General features: G+C 37.3%; 1 protein-coding gene across 1 annotated transcript in view; it reads right to left on the bottom strand.

Moving 5' to 3' along the window:
* Positions 1 to 13,937, bottom strand: part of EMCN (endomucin) — a 109,642-nt gene extending 95,705 nt beyond the window's left edge. Inside the window, exon 1 of the mRNA XM_059066524.2 lies at positions 13,669 to 13,937. Coding sequence (XP_058922507.1) covers positions 13,669 to 13,738 — 70 coding nt within the window. The 5' untranslated portion in view covers positions 13,739 to 13,937. The remainder of the gene's footprint in view (positions 1 to 13,668) is intronic.
* Positions 13,938 to 26,602: the final 12,665 nt, after the last annotated feature.

Genomic DNA, 26,602 nt, shown 5'->3' on the forward strand with positions numbered 1-26,602 from the left:
CCAGACTAGGACCCATCCTCATAAACCAAGTCGCTGCACGGGGACACAAGTGCAAAAGCACACCTTTGTGGAACCCATGAAAATGCACCATTTGGCTATTGGTTTTAACCATCTTCCAGGCTCTGGGCACTACGTATGGTGCCAGGTCAAGTAATAAGTTTCATTCAACTGTCTCAGTCCTCTCTTATCCTGCTCCCAATGTCGAGTGGTCAGAAAGGGGCTGGAGAGGGAATAGGGAACAACCAGAAAATAGAGAACTTGTAAAGAAGCCACTTGTAGAATTCCGTTCCATCTCACACAGGCATGAGCTGCAGGAGAGAATTTTCAGTTATGATTTTGTATCATATATTCTAATTTTAAATTGATAGCCTCTGCAAATGTTGTTGTCCACAGAACTGTCCATTTCATAAGAGTAAGGAAAGAAGTCATGGCGCTTCAATATTTTTATTAAGGGCAGGAAGTTTATGTTCACCAAATAAATTGTAAAGAGGTGAAGGGAAAGAAAAATAAAGTAACATTTTAACCGTACGCTATGATTTGTTGTTTCTAAATTCTTTAAATTATTTTCTAAGTTTTTATGCTTTCTCAAGACTGTGAAACAAGAGTACGAATCAGGGCTAAGTTAATTAGTTATAGCATATTGTAATAAAAGCATTCATCTTTATGAGAAATAAAATGATGACTGGAATGTCTTTAAAGTTCTGAGATTGAGCTGGCAAGCCTAGCTCGTTGTAGAAAATCGTCCCAGAACCCTGTCCTTTCAAAAATCGATTGAACCACCATGCACATGGTGATAGCTTTGCAAATTGCACATGTAATGCTTAGATGAAATCCTACAGGTGAAGGGATTAACCCTATGCCCACATCTGCAAAGCAGCAAATGAGAGAGTCAGATTGGCTGGAATGAGAACATCCCCCAATTTAAAGGGGGCACTTATTGCTCAGATTTAACCGAGTGCTGCTGTGAGGATATATGAGACCCAGAGTTGCCAAAAGAGCTGAAAATAAGATTTTCTCTTTCTTTCTCTGTCGCCGTTGTTCTTTTGTGAAACTTGCTGCTTTTTAAATAGTAGCCTGTAGTCATAAAACATCGTGTGTCCAAACAACACACTTCCGCCAGTCAGATATCAGAGGTTTCTAGTTTGTAAAACTCTGGAAGAGAGGCTGTTGACTTCTTTCTGAAACTGATCTTATCCTGGTTTATTAAGAAACAGCAGGGTAATGACCAGTGTACAGATTTGTTTGTCATTTTCTAATACTGGACGTTTTCCTGTATATATTGCTCAGATTCATAGCCTCACCACTTCTCCATTTCTCTCGATGCTCAAATGCTAATCATTGAATCCTCCTTACCTTCTCAAATTCTTCTTCCTCTCAACAGTTCTCTGGGAACCAGAAAGTCTTGTGTTTGGATGTTGGATTATCAAACACATCCTGACCCCACTTGAAACTTTGATAGGACTACTGTAGCTGTTTCCCTAATCAAACCATTATTCAAGGTGGCTAATTTTCTTGAGCAGCCTATACAGTAGAGGCTCATGGTCTTTGGGTATTAACGAAAACAGAAGGGAGATTAATAGCAGAATGGAAAGCAATCAATAAGATCTTACAATGAGTAGGGGGCAAAGACTATCTCCTTATAAAGAGATGGTCCAAAAAAGCTGGAATTTAAGCCTATGTGACTAGGGAGATTTCAATGTTTCCACTAATATCTGTCTTGGCCAAATCAAGTTTCCTATTATCCTAAACTAGTATAAGCGAAAAAAAAAAAAGAAAAGAAATTAGGTTACACTGAATTAATACCAAAATTTTCCCTGAAGGCACTACACCCTAGCACTTTTCTGAAAGATAAACACCTCCAGACACCTCTGGTTTTCTTGCAGGTATGGGACGGTGAAAAGAGCTCAGATGACTAGTCACAAACTTGAGTCTAGTCCAGGATTTCTCAGAGGGTATTTCAATGTACAAGTGTATAAAAATTATCTGCAGTAATTGCTGCAAAATTAGTTTTCTGGGTTTTACTGAAAGGGAGTGGCCTGGAGATCACTGGGAGTGAACACTGGGGAGAAAATAGTTTAATAGATATTTTAACATTGAGGGCTACTGGTTTGAGTCACAAAGTGCGAGTCCTTGGGCTTCTCTCCTCTGATAATGAGCACAGACAACACCAGCCTGGCCAATCCCCTGGCTAATGTCGGGATTAAATGAGATATTACATCAGTGAATGTGCCTCGAAAAATTCAGCATTCAGCCAAAGCAATGGATGGAGAAATGAACTGGCAAGAGATTTAATGATAAGAAAGAACTCTACAAGGTATTAGATCTGTAGAAGTGGCTAGAGGGCCAATGGGGAAAGCTCCTCCCAAATCATTAGAGCATTTAGAATGTATCCCCATCTATTTGTAGTGAGATGGATGGACCTAGAGTCGGTCATACAGAGTGAAGTAAGTCAGAAAGAGAAAAAGAAATACAGTATGCTAACACATATATATGGAATCTAAAAAAAAAGAAAAAAAAAGGTTCTGAAGAACCTAGGGACAGGACAAGAATAAAGATGCAGATGTAGACAATGGACTTGAGGACACAGGAGGGGGAAGGGTAAGCTGGGACGAAGTGAGAGAGTGACATGGACATATACACACTACCAAATGTAAAAGAGGTAGCTCTGGGAAGCAGCCGCACAGCACAGGGAGATCAGCTCAGTGCTTTGTGTCCACCTAGAGGGGTGGGATAGGGAGGGTGGGAAGGAGATGCAAGAGGGAGGGGATATGGGAATTATATGTATACGTATAGCTGATCGCTTTGTTATACAGCAGCAACTAACACACCATTGTAAAGCAATTATACTCCAATAAAGATGTTAAAAAAAAAAGAGTGTCTCCCCATCTCTCTATCAGCTTTTGTCCACTTCTCATTCTTGAGCTTTCTCCAACCCAGCCCCTTCAGAGAGCCTCTGTCTCTCTATCAGCCTCAATCACTTTCTCCATCTCTTTTAACCTCATTTTTCCTCTCAATCTTTTTCTGATGTCAGAAAATTTCCTTCTCTCTCTCTCAGTCCTTTTTTCTACCCCTCCCTCAGCCAAGCCAAACACAAATAATGCCATGTAGAAAAACGGAAAAAATATCTTTCATTCGTACGTACTCTGAGAAATGTTGCTCACGACAGAGAATTGGCTTTTTCACATGCACAGAAGATCTGTTCTAACAGCCCTATCTGAAAATTCCCAAAGGAGGTAAACATTCGGGAACAGAATTGAACATCTTGCTCCAGAATGAACATATTTAGGAATAACAATGAAAATGAAGCAAGATAGCTTGAGGCTAAATGTACAGAAATTGCTTGTTACAGTAAGATCTTACAATTGTAGATCCAGAAGAAAACGTCAATATCGATTAGTCAAACCACATCATTTTATAGATGGAGAAATGAAAGTCTTGAGAGGTTAAAAAATAAATTGCATAGCTCAGTCACACAGCAAGCTTGTGGCTGCTGGTGACGAAAGTCAAAGGGTCTTGGCTCAGAGGACAGCGCACCCCGCACAGTTGCACAGCGTTGGTCTGTGACACCAGCCAGAGCTCAATGAGAAAAGAAGGGAAGAGAATATCATTATATTCCAAATATATGGAAGGAGCTACAGTAGGTTTTCTTTTATGTAATACACTCGTAAAAGAGTATATGTTTTGTAGGACTTTTGTGTTTTTATTTGACAAAGGAAAAAGCTGTTAGTCCCCATGCCAACTGCCCAGATGGCATTTTGATTATTTATTGATCAGTGACAATTTTAAAACCTGGGAATGATTGGATACCTTTACTTCTGAGCAGGATTAGTTAGGATAAAGTTATTTATTCGACCTTCTGAACCAAGACTTCTGTAATCAGTGTGTCTTGAATTTCCATAATTTTACATTTTGTTCTAGTGGGGGTAAGGATTAGTCTGAGCTAAATGATTCAGGATTACCTGATGAATGGTGCCTAGAATAAAAGGATACCAATTTTTTCTTGTGAGCAAGACACAGGACTGATTCAACACTTGCCTTCAGATAATCACGCCATTCTTGTGTGACTTGGACAGCTGATGTAAATGAAAGGCAGGCATTTTCTGCTATTCATACAAAGATAAGACAGTAGGTCAACTTCATAAAGCAAATCAAATAAGTTCAGCCAATGAAGAGAGTATCCTAAAATGACACTCACAGCTTCTCCACAACGCAGGCCAAGGATAAAAATAAATATTGTCCTCAAGTCACTGAAAACAAAGCCAGGAATGCCTTGGGTATTTTCAACTCTGCTGACTTTTGAAGAAATACAGTTGTCCAAATTAAAGCAAGAGCCAGTTGCTAAGCATAACCTATGTGTTCAAAGATAGGTCATGGGGAAAACAATGATGAATTAGACATTGTCCTTGCTTCCAAGAGATTTATGTTTAGTTAGGTTGTAATGGACTCTAATAAGGGGTTTTTAAATGATTGACAACAATGTCATTTTCCTTCTACTTTGCAAATCTATAGAGTTTTAAACATTAATTGATATAAAACTTGCACCCAACAAATGAGGCCGTCAGAAAATGAAAAAGAAAAAAGAAAAAAAAAAGTTTATAGATTCACATAATTTAATTATCTTAATCTCAATAACGCAATTACCATTAATAATCTTTAAATTAGTTAATTATGTGCATTTAAAAAGGTGATTCTCACTTTTTAAAATTGGATTTGCAGGGGGAGAGATAACTGGGGGATGTCTCATTGTTGGACAGAGGAGTTGTCAGAATAGCCTTGAGCTGACAAATGCAGAAGTGGCCTCTCTTCCCTAGGGAAAATGTCTGAGAGTTCAGCATTTATGTCCTCATACTTGCTGAATGTCCTAGGAGGACGATTTCACAGTTCATACCACACACACATACACACACACACACACACACACACACACACACACACACACACACACACATCATTCCTTTTCCCACTTCAGTTAAAAATAAGTGGGGGGGGGGAGGGGAAGCTGGGATGAAGTGAGAGAGTAGCCCTGACATATGTACACTACCAAATGTAAAACAGTTAGCTAGTGGGAAGTTGCTGCATAACACAAGGAGATCAACTCATGCTTTGTGACCACCTAGAGGGGTGGGATAGGGAGGGTGGGAGGGAGGGAGACACAAGAGGGAGTAGATATGGGGATATATGTATACATGTAGCTGATTCACTTTGTTGTACAGCAGAAACTAACACAACATTGTAAAGCATTTATACTCCAATAAAGATGTGGGAAAAAAATGAGTTCAATGTATGATACAAATGATTTTCTGTGTTTTGTGTGTGTGATTTTTTAAACTTGGGCATAATTTCAACACATGGCAATTTGAGTGTGTAGCAACCATAAAAAAATATGTAAAGGTATATGGCTAAAAGAGCAATGATGGATTGACAGTTAAAGGCCCAGACAGTAAAGAAAAATTCTCAAATTATGAAGTACATTCCTCTTCATCTATTGATTCCATGAGTTAAATGTTAGGTTGCATATTAATAACTAAATTGTAATAGTGATTTATGACTTACAGAGCATCTAAAATAGGTTTTCCAATTATCATTTAACACCAATATTGTGTCAACAATTATCATTTTTCTCATTTTTAGATAAAGAAACTGAGGGTAACAAGCATTTAGTGTCTTGGCCGGCTTCAGCATAAGAAGAAGCTGGATCCAAAGTTGCTTGGTTCTCACATTAAGGACAAAGTTCCCTCCACTAAGCTATCCCACCTCTAAGAGTAAGCAATGCTCAATACTCTAAGATAAGAAATAATATTTGAGGATGTTGACTATTCTCAGACTAAAAAGTTAGAATTTTCATTAAACACAAGTACAACTTTGCTTATTAATATGAGTGATTAGTTTATACAGTGAGTTAAATCACTTAAAAATCTGAAAAGCATCTTAAGTAATATACCAGTCTGTATATGTCAAATTGTGCCTGTGTATATTGTGATCAAGAACATAACTGGCGATAGTATTTCATTCCTACTTCAATTCTATTGTGAAAAATTACTTGCTGGTTTTTCTCTTTGTGAGAATGAACATTGTAATTATTTAAATATTTGCTGAGTCTAGATTGGAATCAACTTGGCAATAAAGTAGATTGTCTAAGGAATGGGATATTATAACCTGTAGGATTCTGAGTTCCCAAACTCAGCAAAACATAGAGTCATTATATGCTGGACCCTATTCTCAGTGTTTTCGTGCATTACCTCACACGATCCTCCCAATATGCCTATGAGGTTAAGACTGTACTCATGCCTATTTTATAGCTGAGAAAGCTGAAGGTTAAGAAACTTGCCCGAGTTCACACAGATAGTAAGTGGCAGAGCTGGAATTTGAACCCAGACAGTCTGGCTCCAGGAGAATTATAGATGTGACACTAAGTAATTATTTCACTAATAGTTATTTCCTCTTTGCTTCTTTCCTTCTCTTCTAAGTCCCATATTAGCTGCACTGGCATTTGTATCAGAGCCAAGAACATTATTTTTTTCCAACCAACATAACAGTGAGTAGGTACGGAAATGCCTACAACTCCTTTAACCCATCCCCTAATAATTAATTGAATCCAGGATATTAAGTGGCTAATTACCACGAAGTAGAAATTCATTCATAGTACTGTGGTCTTAGTTTGCAGTTGAGAGGTGCCGAAGGGGCAATGGAGGCAGCAGTGCTTCCAAACGACTCAAGTGGAAAGCCTCTACCCTTATTCTTTTGATGAGAAAAACTCAACTTATTGCAATTGTACTGCATTGGAAGATAGCAAGCTAGAAGGGAAGATTTCGAAGAATAATATTCTCTGATTTGATTTTAAGCACTATCACTCTCGGATAACTTTATACTATCTCCAAGCCTCGGTATCCTAATCAGTAAAATGGGGATGACAAACCTGGCCTTGGCCTTGAAATGTTGTGATGGAAGTAATGTGTGTAAAGTGCCAGGTACAACAAATGGTAGATGTCAGTAGATGTTGTAACAATACATATCTTGGTTAACTTGGACAAGACTTGGTTGTGATCTCCATTTTTTTTGGCCGCACCTTGCAGCATGCAGGATCTTAGTTCCCCAGCCAGGGATGGAACACACACTCCCTGCAGTGGAAGTGTGGAAGTGCTGGGTCTTAACCACTGGACGACCAGGGAAGTCTCCATTCTCCGCTTTTTGACACAACTAATTTAGATTTAGGCCAGAATATGACTGATTAAACGGAATAAAAATCAGTTTACATTTCAGATGAGCAGCACACTAAGAATAAAATCAATGACATTGACATTTTTTACTACCAACCTCACAATATAGTTCCTTATTGACTCTATATGGACAAATGATTGCCTTAGGAAAGGACCTGCTTAGAATACTGTTTAACTTATTCAACAAAAGCTTTTTCGAATTTTTTCTTGAAATGAAGAGGAAGAAAGCTAGTGAATATCAATTAGAATATCAGAGAAACTCTGGTATAATGTATACATTATCATCCAAACCAAAATGTTCCCATCAGAAAATAATCAATCCTGAATTTCTCCAAAAAGCAGAGCCTGAGACAAGGGTTTGTATGCAGTTTGTAAAGGAAAGTGATCTCAAGAAAAGGAGTAGAGAACTAAAATAGTGAAAATGGAGCAGCAATCGAAGAGGAAAGCATTTATTCACTGGCCCCATTCTTCTTTTGGGCAAAGCCTGTCTCATAGAGCACTAAGGCTCCTGCACTTCTAGCTCAGATACACAGCAGTGCCAGGTGGGTTTCTGTAGGTGAAGCATGCCTTAGTATGAGAACAACAGGAGACAGGAAAGCAAGAGATACTCATTCACGTGAGACAAGATACTGTCAAGCTACACCTGAGAGGTTGCCATAGCAATAGTTAGATTAAAGGCATCCAGAGAGGATGTAGGTGGCTGCTTCTATTTAGAGACTAGTTATGATTATCTCTACTGATATGTCATTCTACAAGACACAAAACCTCTATTCAAGTTTAGAAAACTATTTTTTTTATGGTTGCCGAAATTTGGGAATCATATAGTGGCCCTTCTAGATGTGATTGACACCACTGATGTTTCCCATGCTACTGCTGATATTGTGTGCAACAGTAGAAAAAGAAAAAGGATCTTACTTGTTAACTAAAAGAGCTTCTTTTAACACTCAACAGGCATTATTATCCTAACCTGACAGAGCTATAATGACCCACAGGAATTCAGTAACAGGAATGGAGACATTTACTACACAGGAATTGAATGGAATGTCGTTTAGAGTAAATTCCTGCTTTGACATTCAAGGTTTAGAAAAACACATCTCAAATTGTTCTCAGAGGTGAAGAGGAAGTTGGAAAGTGATGACTAAGAAAAAAAGAATATAAGGAACTTGGACTAGATAATTATTCACAAGTTAAAATATTTACCCGAAGCTTGAAATATAACATCATCAATGAAAAGGAAAGGATGGGCAATTATCCAGTAAATTAGAAGCTTTTTGAAACCTTCAGACATTCATCTTTTTTTTCTCAATATCTGAATAATTACGATCAGCAAGATAAAATTGCCAATTTGCCGGTGACAACTGTTATGAATCTCTTAAAAATAAGAATTCTAGAATGATCACTTCTACTTTTAAAGATCATCGAAGAAAAAAAAGAGTAGTAAAGAAATTATGCTAAATAAAAGGCTTGGAAACTTTTCCCATTGAATTTGTTTCCACACTGATTCACTCTTTCTATAATAGATCACCCACTTCAGGTAAGATCTATTGATAGTGACTAAGCTAAGAGAAAATAACAAGATAATCTGCTCTGAAGCAACACATATGTTACCTAAAATAACACATGAATTAATGATGTATGATATTTATTTAATTTTCTTCCAACTTCTCTTATGTGAACTTTGTTTTTAGGAAAAAAGCCATTTTGTATTTTTGAGAAGTTGGTTGGTAATAAGATTTCTCCTTGACTATTTATAACCATAGAAGATATTACATAAAGTATTTGATACCCAAAAAAGGAGAAGTAGCATCAACTGTATTTAGATATTTATTCTTCCTCCCAATGATTATAGTCAGAGTAGTTTATTCGTCCAGGTTTGCTGTAAATTACTGTCATCTGATACTAGGTTGTCCACATACCCCTAACATCTTCTCCTCTGCTGGAGTTCGGGAATTGACTTACTTTGATAAGAAGCCCCTTCCCATATATTTGGCTCACACTTTCATAGCCAGGAATCAAAATACCCCTCTTGTTTTCATGTTATGTTCTGTGATTCATACGTGTCCATAACTCTTTCACAAGGATAAGGTAGTAAACAAAAAGTGATTATCAGAGGAAGAAATTAAAAATGAATAGGCAAGGGACTTCCCTGGTAGCGCAGTGGTTAAGAATCCACCTGCCAATGCAGGGAACATGGGTTCAAGCCCTGGTCTGGGAAGATCCCACATGCCGTGGAGCAACTAAGCCCATGCGCCACAACTACTGAGCCTGCGCTCTAGAACCCGTGAGCCACAACTACTGAAGCCCGCGCGCCTATAGCCCGTGCTCCGCAACAAGAGAAGCCACCTCAATGAGAAGCCCATGCGCGACGAAGAGTAGCCCCCGCTCGCCACAACTAGAGAAAAACCCGCTCTCAGCAACAAAGACCCAACGCAGCCAAAAATAAATAAATAAAAAAATGAATAGGCAACTATATCATTCATTTATGCATTCATTCAGCTTATTATATCCTTATTATGGGTTCAGAACTGTTACTATACAGACTGTAATAAATATGACCCTTACTTTCATGGTGCTTATAGTCTGATAGAGGAGATAAGATATGCACACAAATAACTAAGATAAAGTTGGAAAATAAGTGCCATAAGAGAGTTATAAATATGGGCATCCAGCAGAGAAATAAATTGCTTCACTATGTTATTAATCTTCCAGGGAGCAGGACAGGACTAAAATCTCTTGGCAGACGAGTGTAAAGAACACTCACCCCCCACCCTCACCTCCAGGGGCATTCCATCTACCAACCATACAACTTTAACCTACCATTGGACATCTCTATTTGAATATCTTATTAAGACTTCGAACTCACCATGTCCAAAACCAAGTTCATCATTTTCTCCTGAAACCGTCTCCTCCTATCTTTCCATACGTCTGGTCCCAATCCATTTCCCTACTTCTATTATTCAGATAACACTCTACATCTCAGTCACTCTCTCTCTCATAGCCAGTCAATGATATGTCAAGTCACAAACTTTCTACTTCTTTAAAGCTCTTCCCTAGACCCTTCTTTTCATTTTATTGACAGACCTTCAGACTTGCAATAACATTTGAACCATTTTCTTTAGCTTTTCTCTCTCCTGACTGCAATAGTCTAATGTATACCCTGTTGACCGATTAATCTTCTCAGTTCATGGTCCCAATCATATAATTCCCATGCTCAAACACATTTAGAGAATCCAATATAATTAACTATGTGAGTCAATATTTCTCATCCTGTTAGCCAACATATCCTGAGGCTATATTTCCAACACTTAACCTCTGTCCAATCTGTGACCTCCTTATATTTCTAGACTGGAACATACTGATGTTTTAAAGTTCCTATTCAAGAAATTCTATCCATCCAACCAGTTTTTCAAGTTTCAAAGTTTATCATAATTTCCACTTTTATATGAAGGCTTTTCTGATGTTCCTACACCCAAAACTAAGCTAGTTGTGAATTCTCCACAGCATTCTTTATTTACCACTTAAGACTTACAATAGAGTCAAACTTAATATTATTTGGTTCCTGCTCCTCTCTCCCCACCACTTCTAGGACAAGGGCTGAGTCATAGTGATCGCTATAAACCTACAGCGTCTAGCATAGTGTTTGTCTTAGAGGGTGTTCAATCATTTTTTTTCCCATGACATTGACTGTTCAATCCCTAACAAATGAATTTCAACAAGCAATTAAATTCTTCAGACACCGATAAAGTGACGTGTGTTCCTGCTTACAGATGGCTAAAACATTTTAATCTTTCCTAAATTAATGTAAAGTTCAAAAAGCAAATGGCACTTGAAAAGTAAATTGCTTCCAGGGCCTCCTTTCTTCTTGGAATCCTTCTTCATGTAACTTTTCTTAGTCCTGACAGTCTGAAGCTCATCAGTCTAGACTTAAAAGCCAAAGGAGCTTAAAAGCCACGCAGCGGTCTGTTCAGTTTTAAATACAATTTAGAAAACCTTGGGAAAGAATGACAGTTCCTTTTCAAGAACCTCCCATACATATTTCAGTAGAACAGCTTTCCAAATTGGAAATTGTAAAATATTGTACCGCTAACCAAGTAATAAAGTCACTCACTGTCATGCAGAAAGATTTCCTTGGTTTTCACGAAGAGCACAAAAAACTATATTGTATTTATTTAAATCTGAAACTGACATAAAAGTCAGAAAGAAAAAGAAAAGTCGTCAATTTCTCTAAAAGATCATTATTTAGGAATAAATTACTATGCAAAAAAGCATGGATCTTCTTGACAACTTGTGAATTTAAGGCAGATGAAATGCCTCCTTCTGTACTCCTATAATCAACTCTGCTGATGAAATATGTTAAGCATTCTAAGCTTGGGGAACATATAAAGCTTTGAAATCAATGTGTTTCCGGTACAGGGGGTTAGGAAAAGAACTTAATAAATCAGCTTAGGAAATGCTTCATTTCCTGAACCGTATCTGGGAAGGAAAACATAAAACAGGCAGAACCAGGTGCAAAAAAAATCATACACGTGGATGGGAAAATCTCTTCCAGTTCCTTGTAGGCCTCACTCCGATGGTTAATTTATGCTCCTGAGCCAGCACTTCTTTTTCTAGGATAAATGGGGTAGATTTTACAGACACTTGCCTTAAATTAACAAAGGTTCCCTGGCAGAGGTCGAAGGAGATAGTCATTATGTAACGGTTGTCTCTGCTCAAATAAGAAATTATCTTACTATTGACATATATACACTAATATGTATAAAATGGGTAGCTAATAAGAACCTGCTGTATAAAAAAATAAATTAAATAAAATTCAAAAAAAAAAGGAATTATCTTACTTTGGTTAATAGCTCATTAGAAAGAAGACACTATTAATAGAGAGGTTGGGCTCATTACCAACGAGCTAAGGGATGCTGGTTTTTTTCCTAAAATGATCATAATAGAAAAATCTGCCAGGTCATCTCTGGGTTATCCTTCACCTTTCCAGCTTCTTTACGGTCAGGTTTTGTAGGCTGCTTCCATTGATTCTATTCCACTTTGCTTTCTGAAATACATGTAATCCATTCCTATCTATCTCTCCCATACAAACTGAAGAGTTACTTTTAAGCTAGTGCATTGATTTCTGTCATCTCATAAATACTCCTTATTTTTAAAAAATCAGAACTTTGTAACTCATCTAAGTTAAATTATCTGGTCTTATATCCACTGCAGCTTAACCCTGGAAACTCCCAGATGGATTGTAATCAACTGTATGTGATTTTGCAGTGTTTGGGTGTTTGTACTAAATTGCTATACATAGTTTGAGAAATTAATGATAAATATTGTTCAAGAAGGAGTGTGCTTATTTTTTCCTGCATAATCACTGCAAATGGAATTTTGTAAGCAGTGAAGTTTGAAAAGAGCTCATGCAAAAGAAAATTAGAATTGAGTTTTTTCCAGGGCGCCTCAGAGTCAGAATCAATGTGTACCAACCGCGTTCTTTTATGATAGTTTGTACTTTAGTTTTCGCACCTATTAAATCTGTCTTATGTTAGATTTACATGCTTATTTCTCCCAATAGTGCATTTGCCACTGTGGGCAAGGACAACACCTCACTCATTTTTGTATTCCTTGCACTGCTGAATACATGGTGAGAGCCTAAGAAATATTGATTAAATCTAATTACTTACAGTAAATCCCTCCAGAAGGGTTAAAAGTCAAATGTAATAATTTCTTGCAACTGGTCACTAATATAGTCAGGGCTTATGTAGGTGCATAGATATCCTTTATCTAAGTTTCAGAACCTGCAGTCAACGGGTAGGGTTTTTATGTCTATAAATTCCCTGAAATGTTATGCAAAATATTGTACATATATGTGTAGAGCTGTGTTAATTTCTAGAGCAAGCATTCATAAACTTTAATCAAGTGACGCTCCTCCATTCTCACCCTCACCCCTCAAGATATGAAGATTCACTTCCCGAGGCAGTTTTATCCAACCTCTCAATTTATCAGAGCCAGAAGATAGTTGGGACAAATATAGGCCAGCATCTGCAGAGCAATGTTTCTGATTACAGCTTTTCACCGGTACATGACAATCTTGTTATTTCTAGACTTATGTCTGAAAAGAGCACATTTTTGAGAAATAGTCCATTTTTAGCCAGCATTTGATCTCCAGATTGTTACTCTCTGAAAAGGCTATTGCATACTCCCGGTACCTTTACGATGCCATGGAACACACTTCAAGGCCACTGCAGCAGCAAACACTTTCCTTCCGTGAAAACAAACATCCTCTCTGTGGAGCCTTCTCCACGCACACCCCGTCCACGCACACCCCGTCCACGCACACGCACTCAGCTCGGCAAGTGCACTGCTGCGTCTACCTCTCAGGGGAGGCTCCCTGAAGGTAAACTGAGGCTCGGAGCCGCCCACTAGTGATTCTGATCCACACCGTCAGAACAATAAGAGAAAAGGGTACCTGCGTCGTCCACACCGCTACAAAGACTGGCCAGAAGAAGACAAAGTATGGTCCCTTGAAGCAGTTTCATGGTGCCTGTGGATCGTCACAGTGGCTCTTCTCTCCAGAGTCAGGCAGGGACAACTCCCTCCCAGCCTGGCAGGGCCTTCTTAGCAAATGGAAAAGGTGTGCTGGATTTGCACAGCCACTGCCCATGTCTACTTATTTCGGGGGCTCTGATAAAGAACAGGAGGAAATGCACACACTCCCTTTGGGAGTTCAGCAGAGAGGAGATTTATTGTTTCAGTCCCTTACAGGAACTTTTTTTTTCTCTTCCTTTGGCAGCCACTTGTGTTTTTGTTACTACATTATTTTGTTCTTCTTCAACAAAAAGGTCAGGACGGGTTTTGAACAGAAAGAGATCTTTCTTGAGAATGGATCTTACAGGCTTTCTAACTTTTGTTTTGAAAGTCTGTTTTGGAGTGTTTATAAAGGGGCCTCGTTAAACAACGACGTGGTTTGGATAAAGAGGCTTTAATTGCCTGAGGGTTAAATTTTAGAGGAGAATCCACAAAGAATCAACTTTTCTTCTCTCTTTCTAACTTGAAAGGCAGATGGATAAAGACCACCTTCTGGAGATAAGCGCAAAACTTTATTAAGCAGATCATGCTCTGACTTGAGTAAGTGAAAAGACTTCCTATCGGATGGCCAGGGAGGTTTTTCGGGATATTTCTAATAGAATTAAGTAAAGACATGTGAATGCTCACTGCTCATTCCTGGTCTTATTGTTGGAATTCGATAAAGGAAAAGGAAACAGTACTTATAATACCCTGTGGATACTCTTCTCTAGGAAATGTGATTGGAATGCACTGGGATGGAATGGCCTTGTAACAAATCAATGAAGTAGGGAGAGATGGAGTCTTTGGACCAGAACGCCAATCAGGCAAGATACTCTGTGTATTAGGGATCTCTTTGATGTTAATAGCAATTGATTAAAACATGGTGCTAATGCAGTCTCAGCCCTGACGAAAATCCCTGTGTGTGCCAAGTAATTCTACACTTCTCCCCGGACACAGGCTACACGTCTAATCTCAGCCAATCGTCCTTTATATACCTTTAGGCATGAAACCCCTGGACAAAAGAGTGTCAGTGGGTCAACAATTAATTCATCTGTTCCGCCAAGAAAACTATTCCAAAAGTTTTACCTGTTTACCTTTACCTGTTAATAAGGAGGACATACATTTCACTGCTGCACGGTGCAAGGAAGGACTTATTCCGAGAGTGGATAGAGCAAGTTGATTGATCAAAACACCCCAAAAACTAGGTTGTTTTATGCTACGTTATACCAAGTCTCAGAAGAGCCTCTAAGTGTCTACTTTGTGTATAAAACCTAATTTTACCCTCTCTTCTAAGTAATTTTCTAAAACAGACTGCCTTTGGAGCTGTTACTTTATTTGTCATATCCTGGAGAGTATAAAGATAGCAATGTATGTGAATAGATGTCACATGCACCTTCCAGAAATAAATTGGGGTGTGGCCATGAACTCATGGTTGAGCGCTCACATTACCTCACTTCCTGCTCCTTGCTCTGCTTTAACTAGGGAGTTTTCAGCACACACATGGTCAGTCCTGATGTTGGTCACAATCATTGTTACAGGAATTCAATAGCATTTTGATTTCTTTGATTCTGATGCCTGACTGCTAGGTATTTCCGTGAAAAACATTAGATGCCTATTCCAAGAATGCTTGATAATAGAATATTGTGTCTATTTAAAAGATAAGACCTGTAGATGAAAAAAATAAAAACAAAATCTGAGAAATGCATTTTTAAATGGTTAGGCAAAAAAAAAAAAAAAAGGAAAAACAGGAGTAATACGGTAGGTCAGCTTTATCTTAATAGATCAGGGGTATTTTTAATGTAAAAGAATTCATTGAAACAGTGACGACTGCAAGAAGAGACAGACAGATCAATGGCATAAAATAGAAAGTACAGACACAGAAATATATACAGCTATCTACATATATACATAGGTATATTTGCCTATATGTGTGTGTGGAGAGATTAGATATAGGTGAGTTTAATATACAGTAAATGTGATGAGTAGAATGTATTATTTAATAGGTGATTTTTTACAGGTTTTTAACCATCTTAAAAAAATTAAAGTTAGGTATCTACTTCAAATACCAAAATAAATCTCTTATATGTTAAAGATTTAAACGTACAAAACAACATTATAACATTCTAAAAGAGAACATGGGTGACTATTTGCATATAATTGGGGTAGAGAGGACATTTTATGCATAACTCCAAAAGCAGAATACATAAAAGAAAAACTTGATCTTTTTTCTTACATAGGAATTAAAAGATTTTTGGCTCAACACACAAGATGAAAAGGCAAATGTAAAAGTTCATGAAAAAATAATACCTAATACAGATTTGATATCCTTCATATGAAAAGACCTTTTGCTAATCAATAATAAAACAATGACTTTGCACCTGAAAATAACAACATCATAGAAGAAACAGAAGGCCAACAAAATGGAAAAGTATATTTATCTCAGTAAAAATTAAACCCATGGATATTCAAGAACTGAGATAACAGAATTTTTTTTGCCTTTCCAATATAATTAGGTATATTTTCTGACAATACCCAGTTTTAATTAATGTTCAAGGAAAGTTACTGTCTTATTCTTGGGGTATGACCTTTCAGGGGGGTGTGACCTGACAATATACATCAAACTTATTGATACATCAAAACAATATACATCTATGTTAAAGAACCATACTCTTTGAACTTGCAATGATATGTTTAGGAACTTATTCTAAAAAGGAAGATGCTCATTAAAGTTTATGTTATTACAAACACTTGTCAAGGACATTAATTATTGGGAAATAAGATGGAATATTCTGCCACAAAATAGTATTAAAAAAATTTTATGGATGTGGAAACACCTTCATGATATTTTGTTGCATGTATCTATGCATTTATATGTACATATGCATATATTCATTTGTGTGAATATATACATATAGATAAAATAGAAAATGTTAACAGTGCTTATCTCCTGGTAGTGAATTGTGGGTGGTTTTTATCTTGTATTTTTTAGTTTTTCTTAAAAAGATTTTCAGAGTAAAACGTATTGTCTCTATCTTAAAACAAAACAAAACAAAACTTCTGTTTGACCTGATACTTTTTGCTTAATTTAATATTTTGAGGGAATATTTATACAAACATTTTGTTTTCTAACCTACTTGAATGTTTTAATTATTTGGAAGTGCGTGATTTAAGAGCACTTTATTAAAAGAAGACCTGTGAAGAGAACTAAACCACCCTAATCTGAGAAATGAAAAGATGTTTTTGCTTTTGTTTTTTTCACAATTCGTCCTCTGTATTCTTGTTGAATCGGAGAGATAAGCTGTTGTGAGGTCGTGCAAGAGCAATCTCAGAATTCTTGCCCAGCACATCTCAAGGTTTGCAACTGCCATCTTTGCTGCTGAAGAAATTGTATAGTGAAGGCTCCTACACTGATGGGCATACTTTAACTTGTGTGGTGCTGAGAAGATTATTCAGCTGGCACCATTACTGAGCCCCCAATTAAACTTCCTTTCTATCCTTGCCTTCTTCCTCTCTCCTAGCGCGGCACTGAATAAAATCACCTAAAATGGTAGGAAGGCCAAAAGGTGATCATGAACTAGCAAAGGGCATGAGCTCTGTGTTCGATCCTGGCTCCTTCTTTTGGTCCTTCATTGCTCAACTGAATTACTTGGCCTCTTTATGCCTTGGTTTCCCCGTGAAAAAAAGAGGATAATCACCATGGAGACTTCAAATGTGTTTAGAGAATTAAGTGAGATTCCAGAAACTCTTCTAAAATTGTATATTAAAACAGACAAACCTTAACCTTGTAGTTTAGCCTAAAATAGATTGTCTTCGTTCCATGGTATGCTTTCAGGTTGTTCGGATTTTAAATAAACCATATTATTCCAAAGTGATTGACCAGTTTCCTAAGAAGTATTCCGATGATGAGAGTCCCAAAATATTGTTGACAGCAGATTAAACAGACTCCCAAATCTTATTTTTAGGAATTTATTCCATGCTCCACTTTTAAGTTTCTTTAAATATCAGTCCTTTCTTCAGTGGAGATAGAACCTAACAGATTACTTTTGTTACTTGTCTATCTGAAATGGGAATTGGGGAATCTCCTGAAGGTATTGGGAACAGAGCTTGAGACAGACAGGCTCATGGTACTAGAGATATTAAGTCCCCCTCCTGCAAAGCCAAAATGGATATGAGGATCAATAGTGGGTGGGTCCAGTCATTTGGCCAAACTTATGCCAGTAAAATATCTTCCTCACTTACTGTATTTCTAGTAATCAACTCCCAGTGGCCAAGGGCCAGTGCTATTTCATTATTGCTCAAATTAAAAGAAGACACGGTAAGCTGATTTTTGGAGTTTCCAAAGAGCTTGTCTTTTACATTCTGCAATGGTCCATTATAATTTTACACCTCAACATATAAAGACAATTCTCTCACCTCACATTAACTCCCTAACCTTATAGGGTTCAATCTCTAAGTCTCCATATATAAGGGCATAAATATGGGAAAATTGTAAACGCACAGTAGCTCATGGATAAGATATACAAAAAAGTTACTTTAGTACAAAATTCTTAGTAACATTATCATGTGTCAGGACTCCCCTTGACAAATGGTGAATGAGCTTGCATGTCAAAAGTAGAAATGACTGGAGCTCATTACTCTGTAAGGCAGTTCTCCTGTTGGACTACGCTTCTTGTTAAAAAGTTCAATCACCATTTCTCATCCTTATCTGCCTTAAGAAGCTTTGGAAATCATTGTCATAAATTGGTTTTTTGTGTACAAAACTGAGCTTAAGGGTTTTTTCCATTAATCATATTAATAAGGAAATGAGATTTTTACAAGTACTTTTGGGGAATAAGATAGAATATAATTCATTAAATTATATCTAATGAAGCACAGGTATGATTACTTCCTTGGAGTTCTGTAATATGTAAATGAACTCAGAAATATTGATATATAGGCAAATATAAATTACTTGATTATTTACTCAGCTTTCCATTTAACTCAGCTGTTACCACATATCCCATGTCCAAGATTTCTGCTCTGATGTCTTATTTTTTGGTGTGCTAGAAATAGTATCTTAGGGAAATATTCTTTTCTTATGTCAAATGACACCTAATAAAAATTGAATGAGTAGTATATGCCAGGGGTTTTTTACAGATATGTTCATACAAAAGGGTGACATAACTGAATGGCATCTAAGTGCTTTCACTTTATATATACTCCATCCAGCTTAACTAATTTACCTATTCAGATTTTACTCCTTTTTTCTACCCATTTCAGTTCTTATTCTGTTTCCCAAATCCCTTTTTGCATTGTTCATCTCTGTGGCCATTTCGTAATACTCAAAGGAATCTTTCACAGGACTAGATCTGAAACAATTTAAAAGCATGATGAGGTGATTTATTTACTTCTCCCTTCCAAACTTCCAGACAAATGGAAGTTGAAGTTAATTCTCTAGAAACTGGGTTGTTTTTTCTCTTTTTTTTTCCAAATAAAGAAAGCCAACTGCAGGCACAGCTTTGTGGTATTCATAGAAACATATAAATTTAAAGTTAGAAATGGAGTGTCTGTACTGGTTCATTCCTCTTAATAAATCACTCTTTACACATAACTCGGTGAAAGAGTTACCTTACTAATGGCTCCTGGGCTATTCCCCCGGGGAGTCAAGAAACTGCCATGTGCTCTCTTTGTCTATTTTGTTCCCAATCTTCTTTGGTCATTCCCTCCCAGGATCCAGTCGATGCCCTTCATAATGGCCTCTACCTACTGGTGTTTCAGTTTGGTTTCCCCTTGGATGCTGTATCCCAGATCAACATTTTACTAACCTGTGGAGAGATTTCCCAGATTATGATGTTCCATACACCCCACCCTGACTCTTGTCAAAACTGGCTGAAATTTGCAGTCAAGATTTTAATGCTTAATGAAGTCCGGATCCCTGTATTAGGTAGGTTCATGTGACAAGTTCTGGCCAGAGGCTTTAAGGGGAAGTAACATGGGTCACTTCTAGGACAAGAGCAGGTATGAGTCCTCTATGCTTTTATTTCCCTTCCATGACGACCTTGTATCCCTGACCAAGGAGTTTGGGTCTGTGGGTAACAGTGTGGAGCAGAGCCTTCCACCTCCAACACCACAGACCTGTTCTGAATTTGCATGAGCAGCACATAAACATTTATTGTATCAAGGCACTGAGATTTCAAGTCTATTTTGTTACTGAAGCTTATTCTGAACAATAGAGGATTCTACTTATTACCTTCTCTTGAAAAATCTTGATTTGATAGAATTAAGACCAAATTGGTCACACTTTTCAGACGTCATTCACCTCCCACACTAGATAGTAAACTTCTCAATGGCACATCATTTGTCTTGGTCATCTATCCCATAGTTTAACACAGTGCCTGATGCAAAATGATTACATTTTTATATCAACTAGATTGATTTCTCAGCTCTGATCCTAACCTTTTAGGGAGGCCTTGTACTGAGTCCTATTCTCTCCTCCATATTTATCTGCTCCATTTTTCCTTCAGCAGTAAAATGCAATGGAATCTTTCTTGATCCAATTGAAGGCTCATTGACTGGCCCAAGAGGTGGGTGGGCAGGGAAGAGGTTCAGATAGTTCTTAGAGATTATGTAGGTTTCCTCGTTTTACTGAGAGGAGTTAGTATATCGTTAGAACATGGGCTTTGGGGGGCAGACAGTCTTAACTCTGTTATTTTCTCATGTGGCTAAGGGCAAGTTAATAAAGCCCTCTAATCCTCGTTTTCTCACCCTTAAAATGTAGAAAAAATAATCTTCTCATGGGGTTATCAAAATAATACATGAGATTTACACATATAAATTATCCAAAGCAGTTGATACTCCTCACATCCAGTCCTGTTACATGACACTAGGATAGAAATAACTTTTTCTTTGAGTCTTAGTTACTCATATGATAATGACAGTTCTTAGTTCTGAAATTATCCAGGTGATTTTAAGAATTGAAGATGATTTGAGTGCAAGTATTTTAAAACTTATTCTTTTCTATGTGAAAGTAAGATACAATTTTTTTAAGTTTTCTGAAAATTAAGAATATGTTTCATAATGTAATACAAATAATTTTAGGAAGAGGGTGTTCATAATTAAGAATCTGGCCATTATGAAATGCCTTGCCTTGCCAGAATGCAAACAATCTTAGTAAAATTCAAATGGTTTTTGCACCAAGCTTCTCAGAATAAATCACTTCCATTTCATCACCAAATAAAATTGTTTATAAATGTTTTCAACTTCATTAAACTAGCACTAGCTTAGTATTTTCCCACCCTGTATAACTAAAGATAAAAATACCTTGGATGAACAACAAAGCTGGACATAATTCGACCCATTCTTCCAAATCCAGACTTTGGTCAGAGGAAATGACATAGTAATGACTTTCACAAGCAGACCAATGCTACTTCTGAGCACACTTCCAACCATAGAATCCACATTTCCTGCCTTAAGAGTTTTTAGATTCTTATATCCTGGTTTGGCCTGACAGTATACCACTGGCAGTTTTTTCCACGTTTATCCATAACTCTTAATACTGGAATCACCCTATGGAATGTTTCAAAAACATACATGTTTAAGCCTCAACCATAAAATTTCTCTTTAGGAAGTCCAGGGTGGGGACCAGGCATACATATGAGAAAAAAATATATATATATGTATACTGTTGATGCTGATGGACACCCTCAGTTAATAATTACTGATTTAGATCATTATTTAAAAAAAACACTCTTTAAAAAAATGTGTGCTTGCTATTATTTAAAAGGAAACAGCTGCACTTCCTAGCCCTCACTCTCAGCACCCATTCCAAAAGTCTTCGCTTTAAGAATCTATAACTGTTTCTAGTTGGCTCTTAGTAGGCCTTCTCAACATCAGTGAAATGAAGATTTAAAAAGCAGCAACAATATCTCAGAAACTCACTTTTACAGAATTTTTATTGCTTTAAATTAAAATATAAATTCCATTAATTATATTTATATTGTCAACCTCACAGCTAATTAAGCCTATCATGATCTTTTCAAGTGGCCATGAGTCCAGTCTGTGGAAAGACATATTTCATTTTAATGATCTTGAGCTCTTAAATCCCAAACACTCTGTACTGCCTTGAATAATTGTTCACGAACCCCTTTTAAATCTCATTATATTTGCATCCTGATTCATAGAACAAGAATAAAATATTGCCAACTCGGGAAGTAATAGTTATATTCAAAATGGTTTTAGATTTTTTCCTTTCTATTTGGCTGAGGTGTTTTTGTGAACACTCAAATTTGAGACATGGTGACCAAGGTGTGATTCTATTCGAATGGCATTCTGTCTAATCAGTTTATAATACCGTGTTTTGTTTCGTGCTGCCCAAATAATCTTCTAATAACACCTTTGCAACCCAAGTAGAATTCCCTTGGGAAAAAAACAAAAACAAAAAACAACCAAAAACCATATTGACTCATAAGGCAAATGTCTCAGCTCCTTAGCAGGAATTATGTTCTATTAAATTACGAAATTAGCATCTGTGTTTTTCTCCAACCACCTTCTTTGAGTGTAACTAGCTTGGTTTAATTCTCCAGATTCAACAAATTTGAGTTTCTGGGTCTACAAAACTGAACACTAGATACTGATCCATTGTGGCCTGACCACGTATTCCCTCTATGAGAGTCCTGCCTGGGCATCACTGGAAAAGCAGTGCCTATTCCTTTGGTTGATTTTCTTCATGATGAAAATAATGAAAAATGGAAGCTCCTGATATACTAAGCATATTTTTTCCCCTCTGATGTTCCAGGAGACAAAAACATAGAAGACAAAATATGAGGCTCAGGACTAAAGGCCCTTTTAAGAGGCCATGTGGAACCTCTGCTCTGCAGGAGGCCAGACTTCCTCTCCACCTACTGTCTTTTCCACAGTCTTCATTCTGCATGAAACACCATACTTTGATGAATGAAACTTCCACCAGAGACAGATGTGGGGGCAAAAGCAGATTTATCACAAAGCTAATGAAATGTATGCTTCAGAGACTTTCACTTGCATATACTAATATAAAGGTTATCTAGGTGGGACTTAGCAAAGTTTTCATGTAGTTATATGTTTTTGCTATAAACTTTATGAAAGGAAGATGCTTTAGCTGAAATCAGGATTATTGTCTCTCTCTCTCCCTTGTCTCCCTTCCTCTTCTGCTGGGTAGCATAGGAATGGCTATTATGAGGATATGGCTTAGGGGAAATTGAGTTGGGAATTTAGTTAGGATTTGGTGACATGTATTTTTTTGTGGTTTACAGTCACTTCTATATATTATTATTATTATTATTTTTTTTTTTTTTGCGGTATGCGGGCCTCTCACTGTTGTGGCCCCTCCTGCTGCGGAGCACAGGCTCCGGACGCGCAGGCCCAGCGGCCATGGCTCACGGGCTTAGTTGCTCCGCGGCATGTGGGATCTTCCCGGACCGGGGCACGAACCCGCGTCTCCTGCATCGGCAGGCGGATTCTCAACCACTGCGCCACCAGGGAAGCCCTCTTCTATATATTATTAAGTTGCTAGTTGCTTCCATGTACTACTGCCTTTCAGGAATGTCTTCACTGGTCACTGCACTGATAGGCCTTGTGCTGTGCATGGATAGTCATGTGTCTGATTATGATAGGAATGCATTTGCTAGTTCTTGGGACTGGAATTTTGTGGACTGTGGAAGCAAAATAATATTTGAAATGTATGGAATCAAATGGTAGTTTGTGAATAATTCTAATCATGTAAGGCATCAAATTGCATGCTGAACATGTGGTTCCTTTTGTTCCCTTCTGTCAGGACAACAATAAATGTCACATATTCACATAAAAATGCAATGTAATTTTTTTCTTTTTTGATAATAATCATGAGGAATAGAATTTATCACGTTGCCAGTATCTCTTAGATTAGTAGCAGAAGTAGCAAGTATACATGTGTGAAGTCACAGGTTTAGACATCTCAACGATAAGTAACCTAGAACAAATTTTGTTCAACCCAGCTAGAGAAAGAATGATTATCTTTCTCTTCCCCCTGTAGAAAATGATTTTACAAAATTGTTGTCATATGAGGAAGTGATCAAATATTACAAAGCCAAAATATGTAGAAAATGAGTATTACAGAACTGGGTTTTTTTGTGACTTTTGGGATATTTGTTGGCTTTTAAAATACATCATCAGTTGTGCTTTTTTCCTCTCATTCTAAATGAATAATTTCCTTCATACCTTATATCTTTTCCTTAAGAATAACTATCACTTTTTATAAGCTTCAGTCCCCACAAAATCTTTTTCTTGTCCTTCCTGGGGGAGCTAAATGGAGGACATTAAAATGTCTAAAATATTCAACAAAAAAATAATATGGTTCTGGAAAAATGTCTCTAAATCTGTACAGGGTAGCATGAAACTGTACCAGTTCTCTGTTTTTCATTTTCATTCTCTCTCTCTCTCTTTCTCTCTTTCTCTCTAACACACACACACACACACACACACACACACACACACAGAGGCTGTCTTGGCTTTTCATACTTTAGAGAACAGAACAGACATTCTCTGCATTCAACATTGTAATTTGCATAGATAATCACTAAACCTCAGTGAGAGAATTCTACAGTAACTTTGTTTTCTTGTTTCCCCAAAAGACCAAATAATACTTCCCCTCTATTGACTCCAAATCTACTTGGAAAGATCACTCTTCTCAAGCCTTTATGTCTCTAAACAATGTTTACCTGCTCTGGGTTCCTGAGAGCAAATCTTTAAACTCCTCTTACATTTCTGAGCAGTTGTCCTTAATTACTTATGCTGCAGATGTTAACTAGGAACACAACTCAGAATCACGTGGAAGAAAGGCTCTGTTCTCTCTGGGAAAACCAGAAGGCAGATACTCCTTGATCAGATGAAAAGATCATACAACGAAATCTACAAAACTAATGACTGGATTTTTTTTTTTTTTTGTACAAAGTCTTTGAAGTAAAGGAAAAACATTTAGCTGGATGAGTTTATGCTAATAAACATGAGATGTCCTCATTTGGTATAACACTCATACTGAAGTCTCAGAAGCTAACTAGGTCAGTGTCAGGCTCTGAACCAGCCTCCCTGCTCTTGGTCCAGTGCTTTTCTGATTATACTCTTATTCTCCATCTAGAACTCCAGCAAGAGACGGTAGGTCTAAAATAACAATGGATTAAGGTTCAGCATCACAAAATAAACTCAGGGCTTAAAAACTAGTTAGAGTTCAAGACTTGTGGACAATTTTGGAATTCCCAGAATAACTGGAATCAAGCAAATAAGATGCAACAGTTTATAAAGATTAAATCATCATTTGTTCAGCAAATATCTATTGAGTACCTATTATGAACTCATCACTGGTGTAGGGAACAGGTATAAAACAATAAGACAGATATAGTCCCTGCTCTCATGGTATCTAAGATGTGAACATAAATTTTATTTTAAAATTATTTAATTAATAATATTTAATGATTTATTGTATTAGTTTGCTCAAATGGCCATAATAAAATACCACAGACTGGTGGCTTAAACAATAGAAATTTATTTCTCACAGTTGTGGAGGCTGGAAGTTCTAGAGACTGAATCAAGACGCTGCTGATTCAGTTTCTGGTGAGAACCCTCTTCCTGGCTTGCAGAGGGCCTCCTTCTCACTATGTCCTCACATGGTGGGAGAGAAAGAGCCAGCTCTCTGGTGTCTCTTCTTCTAAGGGCATGAATCTCATCATGAGGGCCCAACCTCATGACCTTATCTAAACCTAATTATTTCCCAAAGGCCCTATCGCCAAATACCATCACCCTGGGGCTTAAGACTTCAACAAATGCATTGGAGCGGGGGGTGGGGGTGGGGGGGGTGGGGGTGGGTGGGGGGGGTTGGGGGGGTGTTGGTGTTGGGATTCAGTCCATAGCACTTACTTAATTAAAAATATAAAAACATAATTATAAATATTTAATTGTTGAAGTCATCATTTAATTAAAGTTGTAATGAGAGTTACAAAAGAAATGTAAATTATGCAGCGAAAATATATAACAAAGAAACTCTATTCTAGTAATTTAGAATTCTTTGAGGACTAGACATTAACTCAAGACCTAGAAGATGAGTGCACCTTAGATATGCAAAGAGAGACCTCAGTTGGGAAATTGTGAAAGCCCAGAAACTGAAAAACCTTAATGCATTCAAGACAGAGGAAAAGAGGTCATTGTGGTTAGAGAGAAATGAGCAAGAGCAGGGGGTAATACAATATGAGATCAGAAACATCGGCAGGAGCCAGGCCATGCAAAAGCCTGCCGTGATAAGGATATTGAACTTTATCATAAGGGTCAAAAGTTTTCAGGGAATTATTCTAGGCAGGGGAGCGCGTTGCTGATGCCTTGAGAAAGAAAATATTATTTCAGGAGATACGCAGAAGGTTATATTGAGCTGACCTGATGCAGGACTGAATTAACAATTGAGGACAGTAAAATGTTGCTAAGATTCTGACTTGCAAAATTCAAAGACTAGTGGTGCCATTCACTTGACAAAGAACAATAAAAATACACAAGGTTTCAGGAGTGAGCTCATAAGTTTGGTATTGAAGATGTTGAGTTTTAGGTTCTCTTGAGATATGCAAGATGAGATATAAGTAGTCACATGCATATATCTATCTGAAGATAAGAGAAAAAGCATGAGCTAGAGATGTGAATTTAGTGTATGTTATACATACACTGTCATTTAAAATAAATGCAATGGATAAAATTGAAAAGGAAGAAAGGGTCTATGGTAATTCTAACGTGATTGTTGGATGAAAGATGAGGAGTCTATGAAGGCAAAAGGAACTTCTAAAATATAAGATTAAAACCTCTTGACAGAG

The sequence above is a fragment of the Kogia breviceps genome, chromosome 6 (genome assembly GCF_026419965.1).
Source record: "Kogia breviceps isolate mKogBre1 chromosome 6, mKogBre1 haplotype 1, whole genome shotgun sequence".
NCBI classification, from domain to species: domain Eukaryota; kingdom Metazoa; phylum Chordata; class Mammalia; order Artiodactyla; family Physeteridae; genus Kogia; species Kogia breviceps.